At 36.7% G+C, this 20,163-nt stretch overlaps 1 protein-coding gene across 5 annotated transcripts in view; it reads left to right on the top strand.

Annotated features, from left to right (window-relative positions):
• The window catches only part of ago3a (argonaute RISC catalytic component 3a), a 42,409-nt gene that overhangs the window by 3,538 nt on the left and 18,708 nt on the right, over positions 1–20,163 (top strand). For 2 of the 5 annotated variants that reach the window (XM_073872563.1, XM_073872561.1), the window contains exons 2-7: positions 15,139–15,314; positions 15,387–15,503; positions 15,753–15,961; positions 16,272–16,408; positions 18,427–18,561; positions 18,745–18,832. In XM_073872563.1, coding sequence (XP_073728664.1) covers positions 15,139–15,314; positions 15,387–15,503; positions 15,753–15,961; positions 16,272–16,408; positions 18,427–18,561; positions 18,745–18,832 — 862 coding nt within the window. Of the gene's footprint in view, positions 1–15,138; positions 15,315–15,386; positions 15,504–15,752; positions 15,962–16,271; positions 16,409–18,426; positions 18,562–18,723; positions 18,833–20,163 lie in introns of all 5 variants that reach the window. The other 3 variants (XM_073872562.1, XM_073872559.1, XM_073872560.1) reach the window with 2 other exon arrangements.

The following is a 20,163-nucleotide window of genomic DNA, read 5'->3' as shown; positions in this document are numbered from 1 at the left end:
ACCATAAATCATGTGTTTCATAAGTAGATGATTATGAATGATTAAATTAAAATGTTTATATTAAAACTGTACTACTGTTGAAACCGTTTAAAATAATAATGCTTTAACCCAGTTTTCATTAGTTATGTTCTAAATATGATATGATTAGTTAATAAATATCAAATGTTTCTTGTCACTGAAGTAGGAAGAGCCATCACAAAGGGGAAGCCCTGTTATTTCACTTTAAGATGGTGCTAGTACAGGTGGGTGCGTACAGACCAAAATGATGTCATTTTCCCACACAGGTTACATAAACTGTTTATTGAACTTTCAGGAACCCTTAAGGCATAAAAACACTTTTAGTTGTTTGAAGTTTGGCCTGTAACAGTGTGTTGCATGCCTTTCAATCGCAGCTCTTCGGTTGGATGTAAATGCCTGATCAGAGCAGAACTTGCATGTGCTTCATCTCATTCTGTGAGGTTTCGACAGCAGCCACTTTTGCCCCTCTCACTGACCATAGATGACATAGTATGGTTGGTTTGTGCAGTTTCCTTTAAACTAGTAGGGGTTTAATTGGTTTTCATGTGTAATGAAAGTTGGTAGTAGGGGGACCCCGTGGTGGTAAAATTCTAGTCTGACATTTCTGGGGGAGGCAATGTTGTCTGCTTGAAGGGTCTGCCTGTTTAGCTTTGACTATTTTGGTCAGCTTTCCAATAGTATTAGATAATAGGACTTTAAAACTAAATTTTGCATTGAATTATTTAATAGAAGAACTATTATTTTACCAGTTATAGTAACCGAGGATGCTTAAAACGTTTGATATAGGCACTTAAACAGTCAAACCCTAAATGAGCACAAGAATGTTGTTTATTTATTTTCATATAGCAGTAATTTACCAAAATTAAAAAATAAACTACACTATAAAAAGTAAGAAGTTGAATCAACTTTTAATATTACTTAAATTGGTAATAGGGGTGTTAATAGGATAGTTCATTATCTCTGCCAGCGATGCGTTATTTGGTGATACTTTAAACTTTTCTTCGATGGAATTTCGATTTGATTAATTTATCTTTACTTTGATATTGATATTACATTTTTTTATAACTCACTAATGCAACCAAAATATATAACATGAATGTGCCTTTTTTTAAGAGTTTAATTAAACAATCTCTGTTCCAAGTAGGACACTTATAACAACAAATTAAGAAAAAATACACTTTTTATTTAAATAAAGAAAAATAAATGATGAGGAAAAAATGTCACATAAAATCAAGCTTGTGATGGCAACAGTCAAAGTCTTTAGTGTTTAAGCTGGTGCTGGCAAAGGTTTGTTTGTCCAATTCATTTTCCAAATCCAAAATATTTCCAAACCCAAGATTTGCATCTTCTGCCTCTTTCGCTCTGTTTTAGGTGCTACAACCACTTTGTTGTTGCATTGCATTCACTTGCTGACACTAACACATAAAAATAAACAAAAATTCCCACTTTGGCAAAATGCGTAGACGTCCGTTATGTCAAGGAATGAGGAAGCAAAGAGCGTTAAAATAAAGGTATCTCATATCGATATTTTATGTGTGGCATATCGATGCGCCACACGATTTATGTTTGTGCATTGTTACACCTTTGATAACATTTTTTTTTGTTTTTTCAACTTTATTTTTTTCACCTAAAATGAAAATGACATTTTAAGTTGAAAAAAACGTATTTTTAATTTTTAAGTATTAACCTTTCATTTTTAAGTGTTACCAATTGAAGTCATCTTTAAGTGATCCAACTTTTGTTTTTTTACAGTATCCATATTTACCTCTATATTCACTTTTGTTCACCGCATATTTATGTAGTTACCATGACCCATCATAACTCAAGAATGTGATGCTTTTATTACAAAGCTTGTCTAAAGACAACGGTATTGGCTGCTTAAAAGTGTTCAGGCCATAAACACAAGGTGGAAAAGGAAAAGACCTTCAGTGTGGCTTCTCAGTCTGGGGAATGTTTTCACGGGTGTTACGTATGGGGGTTCTCTCTGTCTAGATGAGGCCCTCTATGACTTTTAGGGGATTTTTTCTTTGAAAAAGTTTTTTGGGGGATGGCAATGGGGCTCTGTGAGGGGAATTTAGACCAGGAAGAGGACCCAGATGCAGATATATGGGAGTAAAAGACCTTTGGGTTTGACCTAGCCAAGGCTTATTATAAATTAGTTTGTGTTGAATTGTCAGGTTTTTGCTTAATTATTTTGTGTTACTTTCTTACTATGTTGCTTTGGCATATTAGATCTGTTTGCCACAAAGTGTGTCATTCATTTGAGGTGGAATTTTAACCAAGAATGGATCGTATTCATAAAGTTATACTCGTGTGGTCAGGGGTTCAGGCAGTTTTCCCCTGCCACATATCTTGCCAAATACCGGCCACCCTCTACTAGTGGTTGACTGATATTGAGAATGCAGTGTGGCCGATATGAGTTGTAACACAAATTAAATTACAGTAAAAGGGATACAGAAAATGAGTAAAACTGAATGGTGGACTAAATTCATTTATTGTAAAGAACTACAAGGTATTGGTAAACCTGTTTTGATAAATTGGTGCACATAGATAAAAATGAAATGAAAATTTCCCCATAATAGATATAAAATAGTGTCAATACGCAAGACATCATATCCGTTTTAAGCTGGTGTGAGAAAGCTCAGTGGATGTGAGTAAGCAGGTTTTCAAAATATGATCTATACTTTGGAGCCAAAGTACGTTATTTCAACGAGGAAGTTTTTCGCAGTTTTTCGCAGACACAGCTGTACCTAAAATCTATGACGTGATTGCGCTATCATTTTAGCGATTAGCTGTGTTGTGTCGTCCCCTTACCTGTTCTCAGTCAAGATGTAATGTTAATGCTCGTATGGCTCTCTGGTATCTCTTGACATTTGATGTATAAATATGAGATGATAACCCATTGAACTTTTGAAGGCGCTGTACATTTTGCACCTGACTGACTGTATTTCCGAAAATCACAGCATCCTTTTAAACCATAGTGCCTCAATACTGATGTCATATGCCGGTCTGCGTAGCTCGACACAACATCAAACACGCATCAGACCCAGTCTTTACTACCACATGCGCTTAAACGCTAACCAGACATCCAAATGCTGCCATATCCACAATAAATAAATAAATAAACCCACATGATCATCGTTTTCATGATCAATCATCGATGCCACGTTCGAGTACTCGAGCAATTGAGTACCCGTGCCCATCCCTACTTGGTGCCCCCCCACGCGCATAAAAAAATAGCCTAGCCCAAACGCAAGAATTCTGCTGATTTAATGCCCATCATCTTCACATCCCACGCTTGAGCGTGTTTGTGAGTAGTAATCTAATTGTCAACAAGCACACATAGCCTATCCTGCGCGTTTGTGAGCCGTCATTGACAAGTACATTAACCCTGCGCATGCTGTTTGCTTGACCGTTTTTAAGGATGGAGAGCACAAACCATTTGATATTTGAGATGAAATTAAACTTAGTTAAGCAGATCTCTTGACATTGACTCTGTCATCTATGTGATGCGCTTCAGTCAGCACATGATCATTTCAAATCCATTTACTAGGGATGTAACGATTCAATCACGATTCAATCGCGGTCCTCATTAAAAATGCCTGTCTGAAATCGATTCTGAATCTCAAGGCTGCGATTCTTTGTTTTATGCACAGCTTGTGCCTGTATTACGGCATTTGGTCAGTAGGAAGTCCTTATCAATCTAAAATCATTATGAGTCGGAGTCGTTTATAATGTGCATTTAAAAAAGCAACACTCGTTAAACAAAATCATTCAAAATATTCTTTATTATCATGAAAATACCTGAAACAATTTGAAGAACAGCGTATAAATATTCATGTGTAGACATTTCCTGGAATAGCGTTTGTAATGCTACTTCTTGTGTGGCACAAAGGGAGTTTCTGCACGGGAGAGCCCCCTGGTGTTCGGATGTGCCTGGATTTCACCGTAATTCATTCAAATTCATTCATTGAGAAAACGCGCATTTGCACGAATCGATGAATCGTTACACCCCTACCATTTACAAGACAAATGCTGTTGTTGTTTAATATAAAGTTTACATTGCGTTGTGAAAATTTTGAAATTATCTTCATACATGCTAATTTCATAATGCAAACGTATTTAGACAAGCTTTTTATTCTGCTCTAATATTTAACACTATAAACAATAATATGTCATTTTATATACAAACTATAATTCTATTTTTACATGCACATTAGGTTCATGTTGGTACAATTTGATTCAGAAGACTCTTTGGACTCATTGGTAAGACTCATTAATTGTTATTGTAAGAAAATATTTATTATAGATGAAATTTTGTAATATTTACAGCTTATATTCTCTAATATATTTTTTAAAACATTTAAAATCATTCAGCAGAATTTTCCAAACAATTTCCACAGAAAAAGCAAAACGTCTGCAGAAGCTGGAGCCACGTCTTCCCTCTCTTGCGCAAAGTTGTCGTCGTCGGTCTCACTCTCAGCCTCCTTCCTATTACGAGGTGTTACTGTAAAAAAATGCGCTACACATGGCATTTTAAGAAACCGGATGGTTAGTTCGAATACAGGTATTTCACGTCATGTTCGAATGCATATATGAATATTGAATAAAAAGTGACAGCCCTACTACGTAGTGCAAAATGACTTCCATTGGTTAAAACAAAATCAAAATATAATATTATTAATAGTATATTTAGCTTTTTGCCCAGCAAATGCTAATTTGCACAATGCTGATGCCATTTCTCTGAACCGTATGTCCTAATCTCCGGATTACTGTATTTTCTGATCTGACTCGCTGACACTTCCCATCACGGTTCTGTCAGAGTCTGAACCCTGTGCCGTGACTGATGTCATTGTGTCCTGTTTGCTGAGCACTCGCCCTGTTCACACACAGCCCAGGCCTCTGCATATTAGACTTACAAGAGCTATATTGTGTGTGTGTGTTTGCTGTAGTTAGTTAGGCAGAGGTAGACAGCCCGCAATACAGTAGCACATTTATCTGAGAAAATCTAGAATAAGACCAGATCGGTTGGAGAGTAGTTGGTTGAACAGGTCTGGTTTTAAACTACACTATAGTACTGTTCACGGTTCTGTGGTCGTAGTCTCGGGTCGGTTTGGTGAATACTTGGTACTTTGCATTTATGGTTGAACAGCAGAGGAAATTTGAGGCCAGGACTGATGACCAATATTTCAACACTGCTCTGCTGAGTTTTGCTTGATAATGTTTATTTTTCGATGAGCGGTTTTTAAAAAGCTTCCCGTTTAAAAGCAACATGGACAACATTATAAAGTCGACAAATATAACCATACTGTTACCTTTCAAGCATTACTATGATACTAACTCTTAACTTTGATAACATTATAGGGATGCACAGATACTATTTTTAATTTTTTTTAGATTATGTGCAATGACATGTACAAATAATTTTCATTTTTCCTAGAAACATCCTAGAAGTGCACAGGGTACAAAACTGCAATTATTTTGTAGGGATGCATGATATATCGGCTGACATATCGTTATTGGCCGATAACTGCTTATATTATCGGTTATCGGTCTGATAGCAAAATTAGGCAGATAAATGAAAGCCGATAAATGATGGATTATTTTGGTTTGTTGAACCACTTCACTTGCTCATTGCTGGCCATGTGAAGTTTTGATTCACTTTCTGTGACATAGCACAAAGATGACACGTGTTGCGGGCTTAAGAAGAGTATGCTAGTTTAGCGCAAAAACAAGATGTCCACGGTCTGGGAGTTTTTCATTGTGAAAATAATCTGAATATTTATCGGCCTATATATATCGGTTATCGGTCCCCAAATATAAAGAGTTGTCGGTTATCGGTATCGGCCAAAATTTCCATATCTGTGCATCCCTATTATTTTGTCATTGTCACCCAATTCAAAATACATTATTACCTCTTATATCTTGTATATTTAAGCAATATCGCTCGAGTAGGATTGTGATATAGCTCTATATCATCACGGCTCTGATTAGGCCAGAGGCACGAGGCCGTAGGCAATCACAGCCGTGAGATATAGAGCTATATCACACGACTCCGAGAGCGATATTGCTTTTATACAACAGTTCGACGGCACACGTTTGAAAAACGAAAACTAGAAAACAACAACGGAGTAATTTTAAAAGCCTCTTTGTTTGAGAACTACTTCTTCCGCTACGGATTTGAGGGCGGCCAGAATGACAGGTAACACTTTCGGCTGCTTTGAATCTCATATTAACTCAATGGACGGATTCGCCATTTTTAAATATTACAATTTCTTGGTCACAAAGTGTAGTTTTAAGATTAGTTCAGTCGAGAATATATATGTATTGTATTTAAATCTACAGTCGATTAGTAAAGATAGCGCCTGTTTGAACGTTTGCTTAGTGAGATTCGGTACGTATGAGAACCAAAGCATGAGCGGACGTCAGTGTTCACTCGCCCCGCTGACCACCGCCCTCTCTGGGCTACATCTCCGACAGGGATTCCCTGGCTCTCATGCTGGCCTGATGGTCAAAAATTTGATCAAATCAGCAGTATTTGGTGTCATGATGAAACTATTACTTGTTTTCTTATTCATATTTAGTGTTTTTGTGTTGTTATTGTTTTGGCGCGAGGTAAAAGTTAATAAAACTATACTTCTATAATGTTACTATTGGTTTACCATTTCATCTTAACGCGATACGAGCACTCGGTTATTATTAGACTTCGTTCTTGTCTGTACTATATAAAACTGTTTTTTATAAGTGTCAGAGAGATGTTTTTGCATGCTGCTTATAAATATATCAGTGGCGATGTCTCAACATGTTTTAATAGTCACGTCGCGATTAAATAAATTATTAATGTCCACATTTAAAAGCTGCGGTGCTTACCTGCAGTACCACAGTGTTTTCGCGTTCTGATAAGAGATATAGCTCCAGAAAAAAAGAGTGTTTACATTCCTCTTTCCAAGTGTTAATCGTCCACACGATGTGACAAGACATTACTCCCATTAACTTTAACGTAAAATCCAAGAGCGCTGATCTTTGACGAAATAATAACTTCCGATTGGGGATTCACAGACTGGTTTATGAGCTAGTGAACTAATGAGACACACGGAGAGTGATTCAAAACAGCGCGTTTGTGTGTGTCCGTGTGTGGGTGCAGTTTTTCCATTCAGAAATGAGCCTGTTTAGGACCTCCATTCACTAGGTGGCAGAATGATACGAAAGGTGAAGCGGTTACTGTGCCGTTATCAGTAGAATATTGCACGCCTCTTAGCCAATCAGATTCGAGAACCAGAAAGAACTGTTGTATAAAAAGAGTTATCGGTTATCGGTATCGGCCAAAATTTCCATATCGGTGCATCCCTATTATTTTGTCATTGTCACCCAATTCAAAATACATTATTACCTCTTATATCTTGTATATAATACATTACATGTTTATAATTTATGTAATGCATCAAATATATGTAATACTTATTTGTTTATATTTTTCTTGATATTTTTCATAAAACATTCCATGCAATGTCAATGTTAGTGTCGTCAATTTTAAATCATTTTATTTTCATTACACTGTTGCTACGTCCTGATCCTCACAGCTGATTGGTTGTCAGTAAACATTCTGAGATGATGTGCAGCTTTGATGCTTTTAGTGTAGACGACCACAAACTGACGCGATGCAACGTCATCCGCTTCCAGTGTAGGCATGGTGTTACTGTGCAAACAGGGTCACGGTGTGAATGAGTTCCTGCGGTAATGATTCAGAGCGCCGACTGCAACAGCACCGCATCCCAGCTGAATGATGAATTATTGTTAATCACTCCTTTCCCTTTAGAGAATAGTACATTACGTTCATTTCTTGTTTTTTATCCACTGGTAAGCGGCAGCTACATCTATGTGTGTTTTGATAGCATGAACTCCAGTCACAGTCACTTCTAGCCCATATTTCTCTCTGTGTGTATGGGTCACCTGAGGACACAATGTTTGCCAGCAGTACAGCAAGGACATTAATGTAGTAGATTCAATATGTTAAGAGCTTGCTTCCCTACTGCTTGTGTAGCAGTATGTTGAAGCAATCTTGTGTCTGGTTTGTGGAAAGTTATGAATTTAGCTTTCTTGTTTTTGATCTCTAAAGCAAACTATCTTTTTTTCAAGCCATTTTAATGACAGGATGTGTTGAAATTATGTTCTGAAGACATGGGTTCATCGGAAATGGCTCCATAATGACATGAGGTCCGATAGTCCGCTGTCAACGGTGGTATCGTTGTTTTCCATCACACAAACGAATTATAGGACTATAATAGCAAAAATGGTAAATGTGATTCTGCTTTTATGCATCAGTTTACCGGACAATAAAAGTATATACAACAAAAAACACAAATTTCAGTAAAAGAGTTGTTTTGTTTCAGCATTTTTGTGTAAGTTCATTCATGTCATTAAATCATAAGTAATACAGTAAAATGCATTTATATGTACTGTATTTTTTCTCATCCAGGAGTTATACTAGTTATATTTTATACATTTTTCTTAAACTGATACTCCAGCCAAATATCAAAATTACTCCATGATTTACTTACCCTCAAGCAATCCGAGATACATATGTCCATAATCTTTCAGACAAGTACATTTGGTTATTTTAGTAAATGTCTTTGCTCTTTCAAGTAGGGATGCATAACGATTAATCACGATTAATCTATAGCAGAATAAAAGTTTTTGTGTACATATATGTTTGAACTATGTATAATAACTTTGTGTAGATAAATGCACACACATGCATGTATGTATATATTTAAGAAATGTTTACATATGTATATACATTTGTATGTTTATGTATAATTTATATTATAAATATAAATACTTAATAAATAAATACATATATATTTTTCTTAAAATTATACATGCATGTGTGCATATTTATATATACATAATTATTATACACATTTTACATGCATATATAATGTAAACAAAAACTTTTATTCTGCTATAGACTAATCACGATTAATTGTTATGCATCCCTACTTCCAAGCTTTATAACGATAGAAAACCAGGATTAGAGAACAACTTCTGACTTTGAACCCCAAAAATGTGCATTCATCCATTACAGAGATAATTCACACGCCTCCAATGGGTTAATAAAGTTCTTCTGCGTGTAATCGGTGTAATTTTGTAAGAAAAATATCCATATTTCAAACATTATAAACTGTATGGATTTTTTTACAAAATGGGCTTTATGCCCAGCTGCACTACTTCCTGAACTTCAGCCAGCTCCTTGTTTCCTGTCTGCCATTATTGGACAAACTGATGAATCCAGGTGTGTCTGATTATTGTTGTTGTGACTACTGAGGTCAGGCAAACCTGGATTAATCAGTTTGCTTGTGACTACTGAGGTCAGGCACACCTGGATTAATCAGTTTGTCCAATAATGGCAGACAGGAAACAAGCAGCTGGGCATAAAGCCTATTGCAGCGATTTCCCGCAAAAGACCTTTATAAACCCCTTGGAGCCGTTCTGTGAAGGATGGATGCACTTTTTGGGCTTTACAGTTGGAAAAGCAGAGATCAGGGAACAACTTCTAACTTTGAAGCCCAAAAAATGCATCTATTCTTCACAGAAGGGGTTAATAAAGGTCTTTTGCGTGTAATCGATGCGATTTTGTTAAAAAATATCCAGTTTATAAAGTTTAAAATATGGATATTTTTCCTACAAAATCACATTGATTACCCGCAGAAGGGGCCGTTCTGTGATGGATGGATGCACTTTTTGGGCTTCAAAGTTAGAAGTTGTTCCTTGATCTCTGCTTTTCTAAGTTAATAACGGTAGAAAACAAAGACATTTACTAAAATAACTCCAAATGTGTTCGTCTGAAAGATGATTTACATGTATCTTGGATTGCTTGAGGGTAGGGTTGGGCATCATTTCAAATTGAGCAATTCCGATTCAAAATTTGATTTGGCTTATTGATTCTGATTTCTAACGATTCTTGGTTTTGATTCCAAAGAAGTGAAAAGCAATAACAGTTACGGCTTTATAGATCAAAAATATAATATAGTAGTAAATCGCCATCACCTGCTTTCAGATGGAGCGGCATTTAGTACACAGAGCTGTAGTTCACTGACAGTCGGGGCAGTTTTGCATAAATTATTGCAGACATATCACCTGCGATATGTATGCGGCTATGCGCTATGGCCCAGCTTGCAAGTGAACTACAGCTTTGTGTAGTAAATGCTGCTCCATCTGAAAGCAGCTGATGGCGATTTATTAACAATCAAGGAACCACATTACTGACGAGATGCGAATGACTATTGCAAGTAGGGTTGTCACGGTACCAACATTCTAGTAGCCAGAACCAAAACCACAAAAAGTACACACGGTACCTGGTATTAAAGATGGTACCACTGTGTGTAAAAAAAGTACAATTATACTTAAACATTAAATGTTGTATTAAAACATTTCAAGAAAGCTTTTAAGAGCTTCTGTTTAGGTTGGCTGTGTTAATGTTTGTTGACTTTTCTCCTGACTCTCTTGGTGTAGATCTTCCCCTGGCTGATACTGGCAAAAAGAGAGAGAAAATACGAGATATTTTACAGAAATGTACAGAACATTTTTTATTTTAGTAAATGATTTTATTATGGACTTACTGGCATCACTCAACCACAAACTGTGATATACAGCATGAATTAAAAGCTTACTTGAACGCCAATGCCCTATTCTCATCTGCGCACACTTCATTTTTGTTTTCTCTTTATCAAGTGTCCTTGGTGCTTGGCTACGTTCCCTCTCTAGGGAAGTGATGCTGTGTGTCAGTGAGCGTTACGTTTGTGTGCTTTTGAGTAGGCAGGATTGGAACAGAAGCTCTGCTCTGAGACTAAAGTCAAGGAAGTGTGTCGTCTAATGACTCATTTATAGAGTACAGTGTGTGGTTGCATGCGCGGAGGTTGAAAAGCATCGTCCTCCAGCTTCGTTGCCTCCACGCAACCCTCCCCTCCGAACATAAGTCAGAAAATTCCCAATGTCCTTTTCACTCCGTTAAGCTTTGGTTTGAATTTAAATGTCATGCGTTCATGTTCCTGTGTCTGCGTTTAGAGTAAGATCTAATGGTTATCCGTCTTTTTGAGGCACGGTGATTTCCATGACAAAGGTTTGTAGTAGTGAAGAGATGTCTGGAGTTTCAGACCCCCCGTTCGTCTGGCGACTCTTGAATGGCTGGGGTCTTTTCGGAGAGCCCCGTGTCTGCTGTAGGAGGCCCACCAGGTGAAAGGAAGGCTGGATTCCTGACAGCAGTTGCCTCCCACTTTAGTTGCATTTGTTTTTTCTGTTTTTTAAAAAACTAAACAAACCAGCTGTGAGACTTGGAACTTTTTTTGAAAAATATTTTAGATATATACAAACATGTAAGTTGTGTTATGAATGTAGGAAGACTTGTTCTGTTGCATAGTATTTTAATGTTTATTTATTTTTTGCTGCAGTTTCTATTACCACAGTAGCAACCATGTGTGGATCTCCCATTGGGGTTTACGATGTGCATTTCTTCAAAGGCAGTTAAATGAATTACTTTATTTTTTATTTAATAACATTTATGACTTATGGCTTCTACAGAAGTGTTCGGAATGGGTTAGCGCTTACCAGGTTATAGATGAAAATCAATTTCCCCAAAAAGGAAATATGAGATTTTCCTATCGCTTTCGCAGCCCAGCTGTTCTGTCGGCTCAATCTCGCCCATGCCAGGTTCTGTGAGGGATTTTTTTATTTTTCTGGTAGTCTGTTTTTAACATGACTGTTCGCTGTGTTTAGACCAAATGTGGCCTCTTCAGGAAAGGTTGTGAGTCAAAATGAGTCACTCTCAGTCTAATGAATCTCAGGGCACTGAACTTTTTCTGTACAAAACAGAATAACAAAAATAAGATTGTTTTAAATTAAACCTTTGTATGTGAGTAAAGAGGAGAGAAGTCCTAGACACAGGAACATGGAGTGACCAGTAGCTGTGTTCGTGGACTGAAGTGACTCATGAGTAAGACATCCTGTGTCTGAGGGTTACATCAGTCGATTTGTTTAGATTCACCGTTTTTATTTCCTTTTTTATTGTTCTTTCCTCCCTTTCCTTCTCCACAAAGGGCCAAGAGGTTTTGCAGCAAAAAAAATCTGCTTGTATTTCATGGTCAATGAGTCATTATCAGTAGTACTGTAACAACTAATCAATGAATCGGTAATAATCAATAATAATCGTTATGAAAATTCTTCAGTGAATATCATTATTAGTTTGGTCTGTATTGTCACTTGCTAACCGCTTAATTGCAACACTGTGAACTGCGCAGTTACAAAGTCAAGTGCATCAGCCTAATATAGTAGGGCCCTAAGATTTCTGTGATGCTGTTTACATCTATTTACCAGCGTGTTTGGCTCGTATATGTTCTTCAGACGTGAGGGCTTACATCCGAAGCATGCACACAGGAACAAGTTTTGCAAGGAATTTGCAGTGTTTTATTTGTATTTATTGCTAATGTTAAGTCATAAATTGTTGACTGACAATTTCATTTAATTCAATTTTATTTATATAGCGCTTTTCACAATTCTTAATTGTTTCAAAGCAGCTTTACATTAATAGAGGAGAAAACACAGAAAACTTGATGGACAACATAAGCAGCAGAATACAGTGGCAAAGATTAAACTGTACTAGCGAGTGTAGTAATAATGTAACGTATAGAAGAAGCATATTACTAGGGCTGGGCAAAAAAAAAATCGATTTTTCGATTAATCGTTTTTTAAAACGTGGTCGATTAAAAATCGATTCTCAAAAAGCAAAATCAATTTTTTTTATATTTATTTCCGCAAACATTGAACGGAGGAATAGAAGCATTTTAGATTTCGCTAGCAAGACTTTTTATTAATTACCCACTTGTTAACTGCTGTTCACTGTTCTTTTTTATTAATATAGGATTTGTATTAAATCTATATTCATTAAGTTGAATCGAGAATCGAGTATAAAAACCTACCTGAGAACCGGAATCGAAAATTTTATTGAGAATCGGAATCGAATCGATTGGATAGCTTGTGAATCGAAATCGAATCGATCTGGAACATCTGAATCGATACCCAGCCCTACATATTACATTGACTGACATTGTTTTTGCAATTTCACACACCTCTTTAATTAATACTATCTTTGGTGATCTCCGACTTGCGGAGTCTGCTGTCATTTGTGCCGACGTGAATAACAATCTCAGAAAACTTCCGCTTAGCATCAGCCAGCACTTTAAGTTTGGATCTAATGTCAGACGCTCTGGCTCCCGGTATACATTCGACTATGGTGGCTGCTGAGGGAAGAGAATCGGTTAGAAATAATCACAGAAGCGTGTGGTGCTGGGTGCCGAATACGCCTATGAAGCCTGACAGTCACCCAGTTAGTCAGTCGCCTTGATTCTGATGTCGGAACCGAGTCATGTGTATTACCATTAGCACTAGGCGCATCCGAAACAGTGTCTGCAACATTAACATTAGCGGTCTTACTGTCCTCAACTAGCGTTCGATGTGTGCTTTTAGTTCTGCAACCTTCTCTGTCAGCCTTCTTACTTCATTACATTTAGCGCATGTAAAACCCTCTTTGCTGACGGGGAAGGCTAAACTATACATGCGGCATGAAATGCAGGTTACAATAACAAGCGGAGTCTTACTGCTTTCATGATGGGCGGTGGAGTCTCCGTTCACCCGAGCACGGTCCTGATGCATCTTTCGCTTCATAACTAATATATTTATATTTAATATAGATGCCTGAGAAGTAAAACAAGATGAGTATTGTTTTATAATTAAAAGAAAACTAAACATTTGGTTGATTGTCAGTGGCATTGTTGTAGTACATTTGCAGTTACTGTGACAGCCAAAATACATTGGCCTTTATATAATTTTAAATAAAACTTTTTCATTAAATTGTATTTTGTTTAATGTTTTCAATTTATAAGATATGCTATTTAATTACTGAAATTTAATTTAACCATTAATTAAAACCGAAAACATGAAATGTTTGAGAATAAATAAAATGGAATTTGAGAAAAAAAAAAAGATTTCTTAGGGCAATAATTTAGTGCAAGCTTTTTGTTTATACCTCATGTGGCAACTGTAGGTGTTTGCCAGTGTTTCTTCTTTGGTTGGCATGATATGCTCTGTTGCAGTGGGGCGTGAGCAAGTGACATCGCAGACTAATCAATAATGACTTTCCTTAACACTATTTTCATAATCTATTATTAGCGATTCGTTTATTAACCTTTGTTGCACCTGTCTCACTTTCACTGGTGCTCGATCAGGACAGTGGCAAATGTTTTTTAAAACCACCCATCTTTCCACTGGCTTATGAGACCGTATGTTCATGAAAACGTGCCAACAGCAGAGCAGAACTCTTCCTTAATAGCTTAACATAAAATGTAATTCAGCATCTTTGTTATCATAAGCAGGATTTGATGTAACACTAACAAATGATTAGGGCTGCATAACAATTAATCGCAACTAATCGATTGCAGAATATGTTTGTGTTTACATCATATATGTGTGTACTGTGTATAATAGTTATGTATATATAAATGCACACACATCCATGAATATATTTAAGAAATATTAACATGTATACACATTTTTATATTTGTATATAATTTATATTATATAAAAATATAAATACTTAATATATATTATTTTTTTCTGAATTAAACTTGTGTGTGTGTGTGTGTGTGCGTGTGTGTGTGTGTGTGTGTGTGTGTGTACTGTGTATAGTATTTATGTATATATAATGTAAACAAAAACTTTTATTCTGCAAATGATTAGTTGTGATTAATCATTATGTAGCCCTAAAAATGATTTCAGTGATGATTACAATCGTAAGTGAAAATTATTAAATATACAGTAAATGCAATTAATGGCTATAATTATTATTATTATTATTATTATTATATACAATGTTTATAAAATAAATCATAATATTTCACATGGATGATAAATAAAGTGAACAAGAATAGAAATAGACATCGGGTATCCGATTGCATGTTGCATAAACCACTTGAGATGTTTATAGTTTTTATTAGGAGAGTGATCCAAGTCGTTTTGACTTTAATGGAAACCAGATTTGGTATCTAACATTTTGTTTCTCTTTGACTTCAGCAGCCGTTGGGGCCCAGCCCCTGTTCTCAGTGCCTCGGAGGCCCGGCTATGGCACCATGGGGAAGCCCATCAAGCTGTTGGCCAACTGCTTCCAGGTGGAGATCCCCAAGATGGACGTCTACCTCTACGAGGTGGACATCAAGCCTGAGAAGTGTCCACGGCGTGTGAACAGGGAGGCTGCGTGCGACATTGAAGATTGTGACTGACTTCTGTCGGTTTTTTCTGATAAGAGTTGTCTCTGCAGGGAGGTTGTGGACTCCATGGTGCAGCACTTTAAGGTCACTATCTTTGGGGATCGAAGACCAGTTTATGATGGGAAGAAAAGTCTCTACACAGCCAATCCACTGCCTGTGGCTCCTGCAGGGGTGAGAGATGCACACAAAAACAATGCATTGGTTCTAACGCCTAGTAAGCTGCCCAGTGAGTCTTCATGGGTGCGCTAATGGATGTTTAAAAAAATATATATTTTTTATTTACTCTAGCCAGTAACTATCATTCATATTAATTAGCAAAAAAATTATATTTCATTACTGTTTTAGTGTCATCAAGACTCCTATGCACTTTGTCTGCTATTCCCAAATTTGTTGTTATACAACATCATTGTGTTTTTGCAGGTGGACCTGGATGTCACACTGCCAGGCGAGGGGGGCAAAGACCGACCCTTTAAAGTCACTATTAAGTTTGTGTCCCTGGTTAGCTGGCACTTGTTACACGAGGTACTGACGGGTCGCAGTATGCCAGAACCCCTTGAGCTGGACAAGCCAATCAGTACGAACCCGGTTCACGCTGTGGACGTGGTGCTCCGCCACCTGCCATCCATGAAGTGAGTGCAGGTGTAGCTATTACATCTCCACATACAGTATCTCACATACAGACGAATTTGATCTCCTTATCGAACAAGAAACACAATTTCCTCTCAGAACTGAGCTGTATAGATACATAGATGGATTTAATATTGCTTTTTTGACAATATTTGACATGCATTCTCACAGAGTCTGCTTTGTGAAACTGGTCTAACGGCAGCACATTTTTGAAAAATAATTTTATTATATTCAAAGCAAAGTAACAGCAGTTAAATTGTAGATATGACCTTTATAAAACATTTTTCCCAATAATTTGTTTGATTCTTGCAGGTACACACCTGTGGGACGTTCCTTCTTTTCTGCCCCGGAGGGCTACGACCATCCTCTGGGAGGTGGCAGAGAGGTGTGGTTTGGTTTCCATCAGTCCGTTCGGCCAGCCATGTGGAAGATGATGCTCAACATTGATGGTGTGGATTTATTTCCTTTGAATGCTAATTCCAGACAAATCTTAATAATACTTTATTTAACTTTCATAAACATTTTTATTGGCCTTGGTTCACACTGTTGCTATGGTGATGAATGGTAGCCACTCTAGGATGGAGGATGAGTTTGTTTGACTGAGGGGGTTCAGGGGGGGTTAAAGGTTTCCGCCTTTCTGTGTCCCTGTCTGCATGGTTTTCCCGCTCTTTCAAACTCCCATAAGTCAATTGGCTGTATCGTTCACTCCTCCCAGTCTCCATTAAGAGAGGGAAACGTCAGACTAGCCTCTCCTTGTTTCATATGCTCAATGTAAAAAGGATAATGGATTGAATAGACTCCGAAATAGTGCAGACACGTACAGCAATTAGCAGCTTTGAGTTCACACCAACATTCAGTAGATATATTTTTTAAACGATTCATAACAAGAGAAACCTAAACTTAAAGTTCTTTAAAGGAGAAACTGGGGTAAATAAAGCTGCAAGCAGCGATGAAAAGGCCCTCGCACCCATGGCCACCAATTATTGTCGCTTGGGGTTGGGGTTAGACCCAAGCGACAATGGTAAAAAAATACGAAAAAACAATGAGAAAACAATACTTAAAATGACACGAAAAAGATAGTTGTGCCACGAACACAAAAACTATTTATAGAATTTTTGTGTTGACTGACGCAAAAAAAACCCTTCATGCTCAATGGCACGAAAAAAAGCAGAAAATCGTGTCCATGAACACGAATAAATGAATCAAATATTTCGTGACTATAACACGACTTGCCATGAGATTGGGTTATAAAAGGCAAAAACACCAATACTAAATGTTTAGAAAGTAACAAACTTGTTAGCAGTTTAATTTTAAAACAATTTGTCAGAAGTTAAATATGGTCAGAAAAATCTGTAGGGAAGTCTGGAAATTTGAGTCTGGAAAAGTATGGAATTTTGAAATTAAAATTGTGTAGGAACCCTGAATATGGCAATGGTAATTCTTGTGCCACACCTCCTGTTGGCAGAGGGTGGCGTTATAACTAAAACTGAATATTGCACAGAAACGCCTTCAGTCCTAAAGTCTTATTAAACATTAATTAAAGCACAAATTGAACACTGTATGTTTAACCCTTTAACTGGCGCAGCCCTTTTTGAGTGGGGGGTTGGTGAAAAGGTGATATACACCTTTAAATTAATATAACTCTGGCATATTTTTTTTTTGGTCTAGAAGCCTAATTTTGGTTTTAATTTCGATACTTCAACGTTTTTTAGGGAAGTGTCTGGAGGTGAAAATTATTATTTTTTTTAAAGCAGTTTACATTTATTTGTAATAAATAAAAATGCAATATAGTATAATTTTTAATACATAAAATTGACAAAAAACTGAGGTTTGTGCTGGTTTGCTTTGAGGTTTGCTGCATACTTGTGTCACAAACGAATAAATTACAGTTACTGCATTATTATTACTGCTAAAAGGTTTTGAAATATGAAAACTACATTCTTAGACCTTTCCAACAATATATAGTTTGTCGTGATAGATTAACATTTACATAGAAAATATTGAAATAAACGTAGGTGTCCCGCTCACGGGACAGCTCCAATTAACGGGTTACGCTAATGTGAAACATGCCTGTTTATGTTGCCAGCAGGAGGCACTATGACTATAACTGAATATTGCCACGTTGACATGTTCAGACCAAAACTCTTATTAATTATGTATACTTTGGGACACTTAAGACATTGCAAAATCAGTGTAAAACATTATTATTATTATTATTTTGCAGCATAGTTTCAACTTTGACTTTTCTGGTGGTAAAAGTGATATAAAGTGTTGCTGTAATACTAAGACCTGAATACAACATTTTCTCTTTTTTTTCTGTTGTCGAAATCAGCTTTTTTTTCATTTCACAATGAGAAATATTAGCTGAATCACACATCAAATGATCAAGAGAATTTCATTTCTCATGATTTGACCTCTTGTCATTTTAATTTTTGAACAAGTTTCAACTTTCTTTCCTGTTTTGCAGTTTCAGCCACAGCTTTCTACAAAGCACAGCCAGTTATTCAGTTCATGTGTGAAGTTCTGGACATCCACAATATCGACGAACAGCCTCGACCCCTTACAGACTCCCATCGAGTCAAATTCACCAAAGAAATCAAAGGTGTGTAACTGTGCTTCTGTATCTTTGTGTTTATTATAATGTAACTGCATTTGCGTGTGACTGTTTGTGTGTATGTGTGTGTGTGTAGGCTCGGCTGTTCATGTGAATGTGTGACTGTGTTTCTGTGTGTAACTGTGTGTTTGACTGTGTTTCCATATGTAGTTATGGGTGGTTTATGTACAGGTCTGAAGGTGGAGGTGACACACTGCGGAACCATGCGGAGGAAGTATCGAGTCTGTAATGTTACCCGCCGACCTGCAAGTCACCAAACGTGAGTCAGTCGGTCGAGGGATGTGATGTGTTACATGTTATTAATTCCAGAGGGCAATGCCAGATAAGAGGAGGAGTTCTGAATAGTTTGTTTTGAAGTTGTACTATAATGTTTACATTTAAGTCGTACTCCAGAAATAAATAATAAACCAATCAGTAGCTACAATTACATGCAACCAAATAATCCGTTTGTAATCGTATTTATTGCTCAATTGTAATGAAAAGTCTTCATGTAAACACCTTAATCAATATGATTGAGGTCTATCAGATGCGAATTTCAATTGTTTGGAAAGGAGTGGTGTAGTCCGATCTTTGATCCGATCATCAGGAGAAAAGTAAGCATGAAAACGCATGAATCATAGTATTTTCTCAATCAGATGCAAAAATACCTTATGCACATGCGTAGAAGAATTAAGTTTACGTCTTATATTCACATCACATGCAATGGCAAGGCAATGGCAACGCATTATTAAGGTAATGGGGTCACGCACTGTACATTCTGAAGTGTTTATGTCTTTCATAACATTGCATAAAGCAATAAAATAGTGTCATGCCTTTCGAAAATAGTTTTCATTGCCTATATCTGAACATTTCTTGAATAACTTTCTTGAACAACACAGCTTTGACCTTGTATATTTATCCAGAGATAAAGCATGAACTTGACAAGAGAAGTCCTCTGCTTTTTTCAAAGATCACATTTGGGCTACTCTTAAACTGTTTTAGAGTTTATTTTTAACGATGAAAGGATTAAAGATGAAAGGATTTCGTTCATTAGTTATTGGTATTTTGGGTGATTTTGGGCTAGTTTGAATGTCCATTGGGCTGGTTTTAATACAGAAATCTGGCAACCCTGGCTGTGCACTTGCGCAGACGTTCGGTTTGGATTATATAGAATGTAAACATAAACAATTTAATCAGATTGCAATGTTTAGGGTGTAAACTGTACTGCAATCGGATAAAATTCAGTCAAAATTTGTGACATTATGTTGTGCATGTAAACATAGCCTCTGTGTGGGGCTGTTAAGATAATTTTTTTATAAGAGACACTTAATATACTCTGTATACGTATGTTGAGTATACACTAAACATGCATACGCACAAATTTCTTCATGAAACGGACGTTTTAACTAACAAACCATTCAAACAAAAACGTACATGCTAAAATTTATTTTAAATGTATGCAAAAACGTAAGAAGAACTTAGACCACGTGTACGCAATAATAAAAATATATAAAATATATAACACAGATATATATATATATTATAGTGTTGTTTTTCCTTGTTCATGATCATTGCGTACGTGTGGTTTTTCTCACGTTTTTGCAAACATTT

Source organism: Misgurnus anguillicaudatus, chromosome 10 (genome assembly GCF_027580225.2).
Source record: "Misgurnus anguillicaudatus chromosome 10, ASM2758022v2, whole genome shotgun sequence".
NCBI lineage: Eukaryota > Metazoa > Chordata > Actinopteri > Cypriniformes > Cobitidae > Misgurnus > Misgurnus anguillicaudatus.
This window is presented reverse-complemented; position numbering and strand designations above follow the sequence as displayed.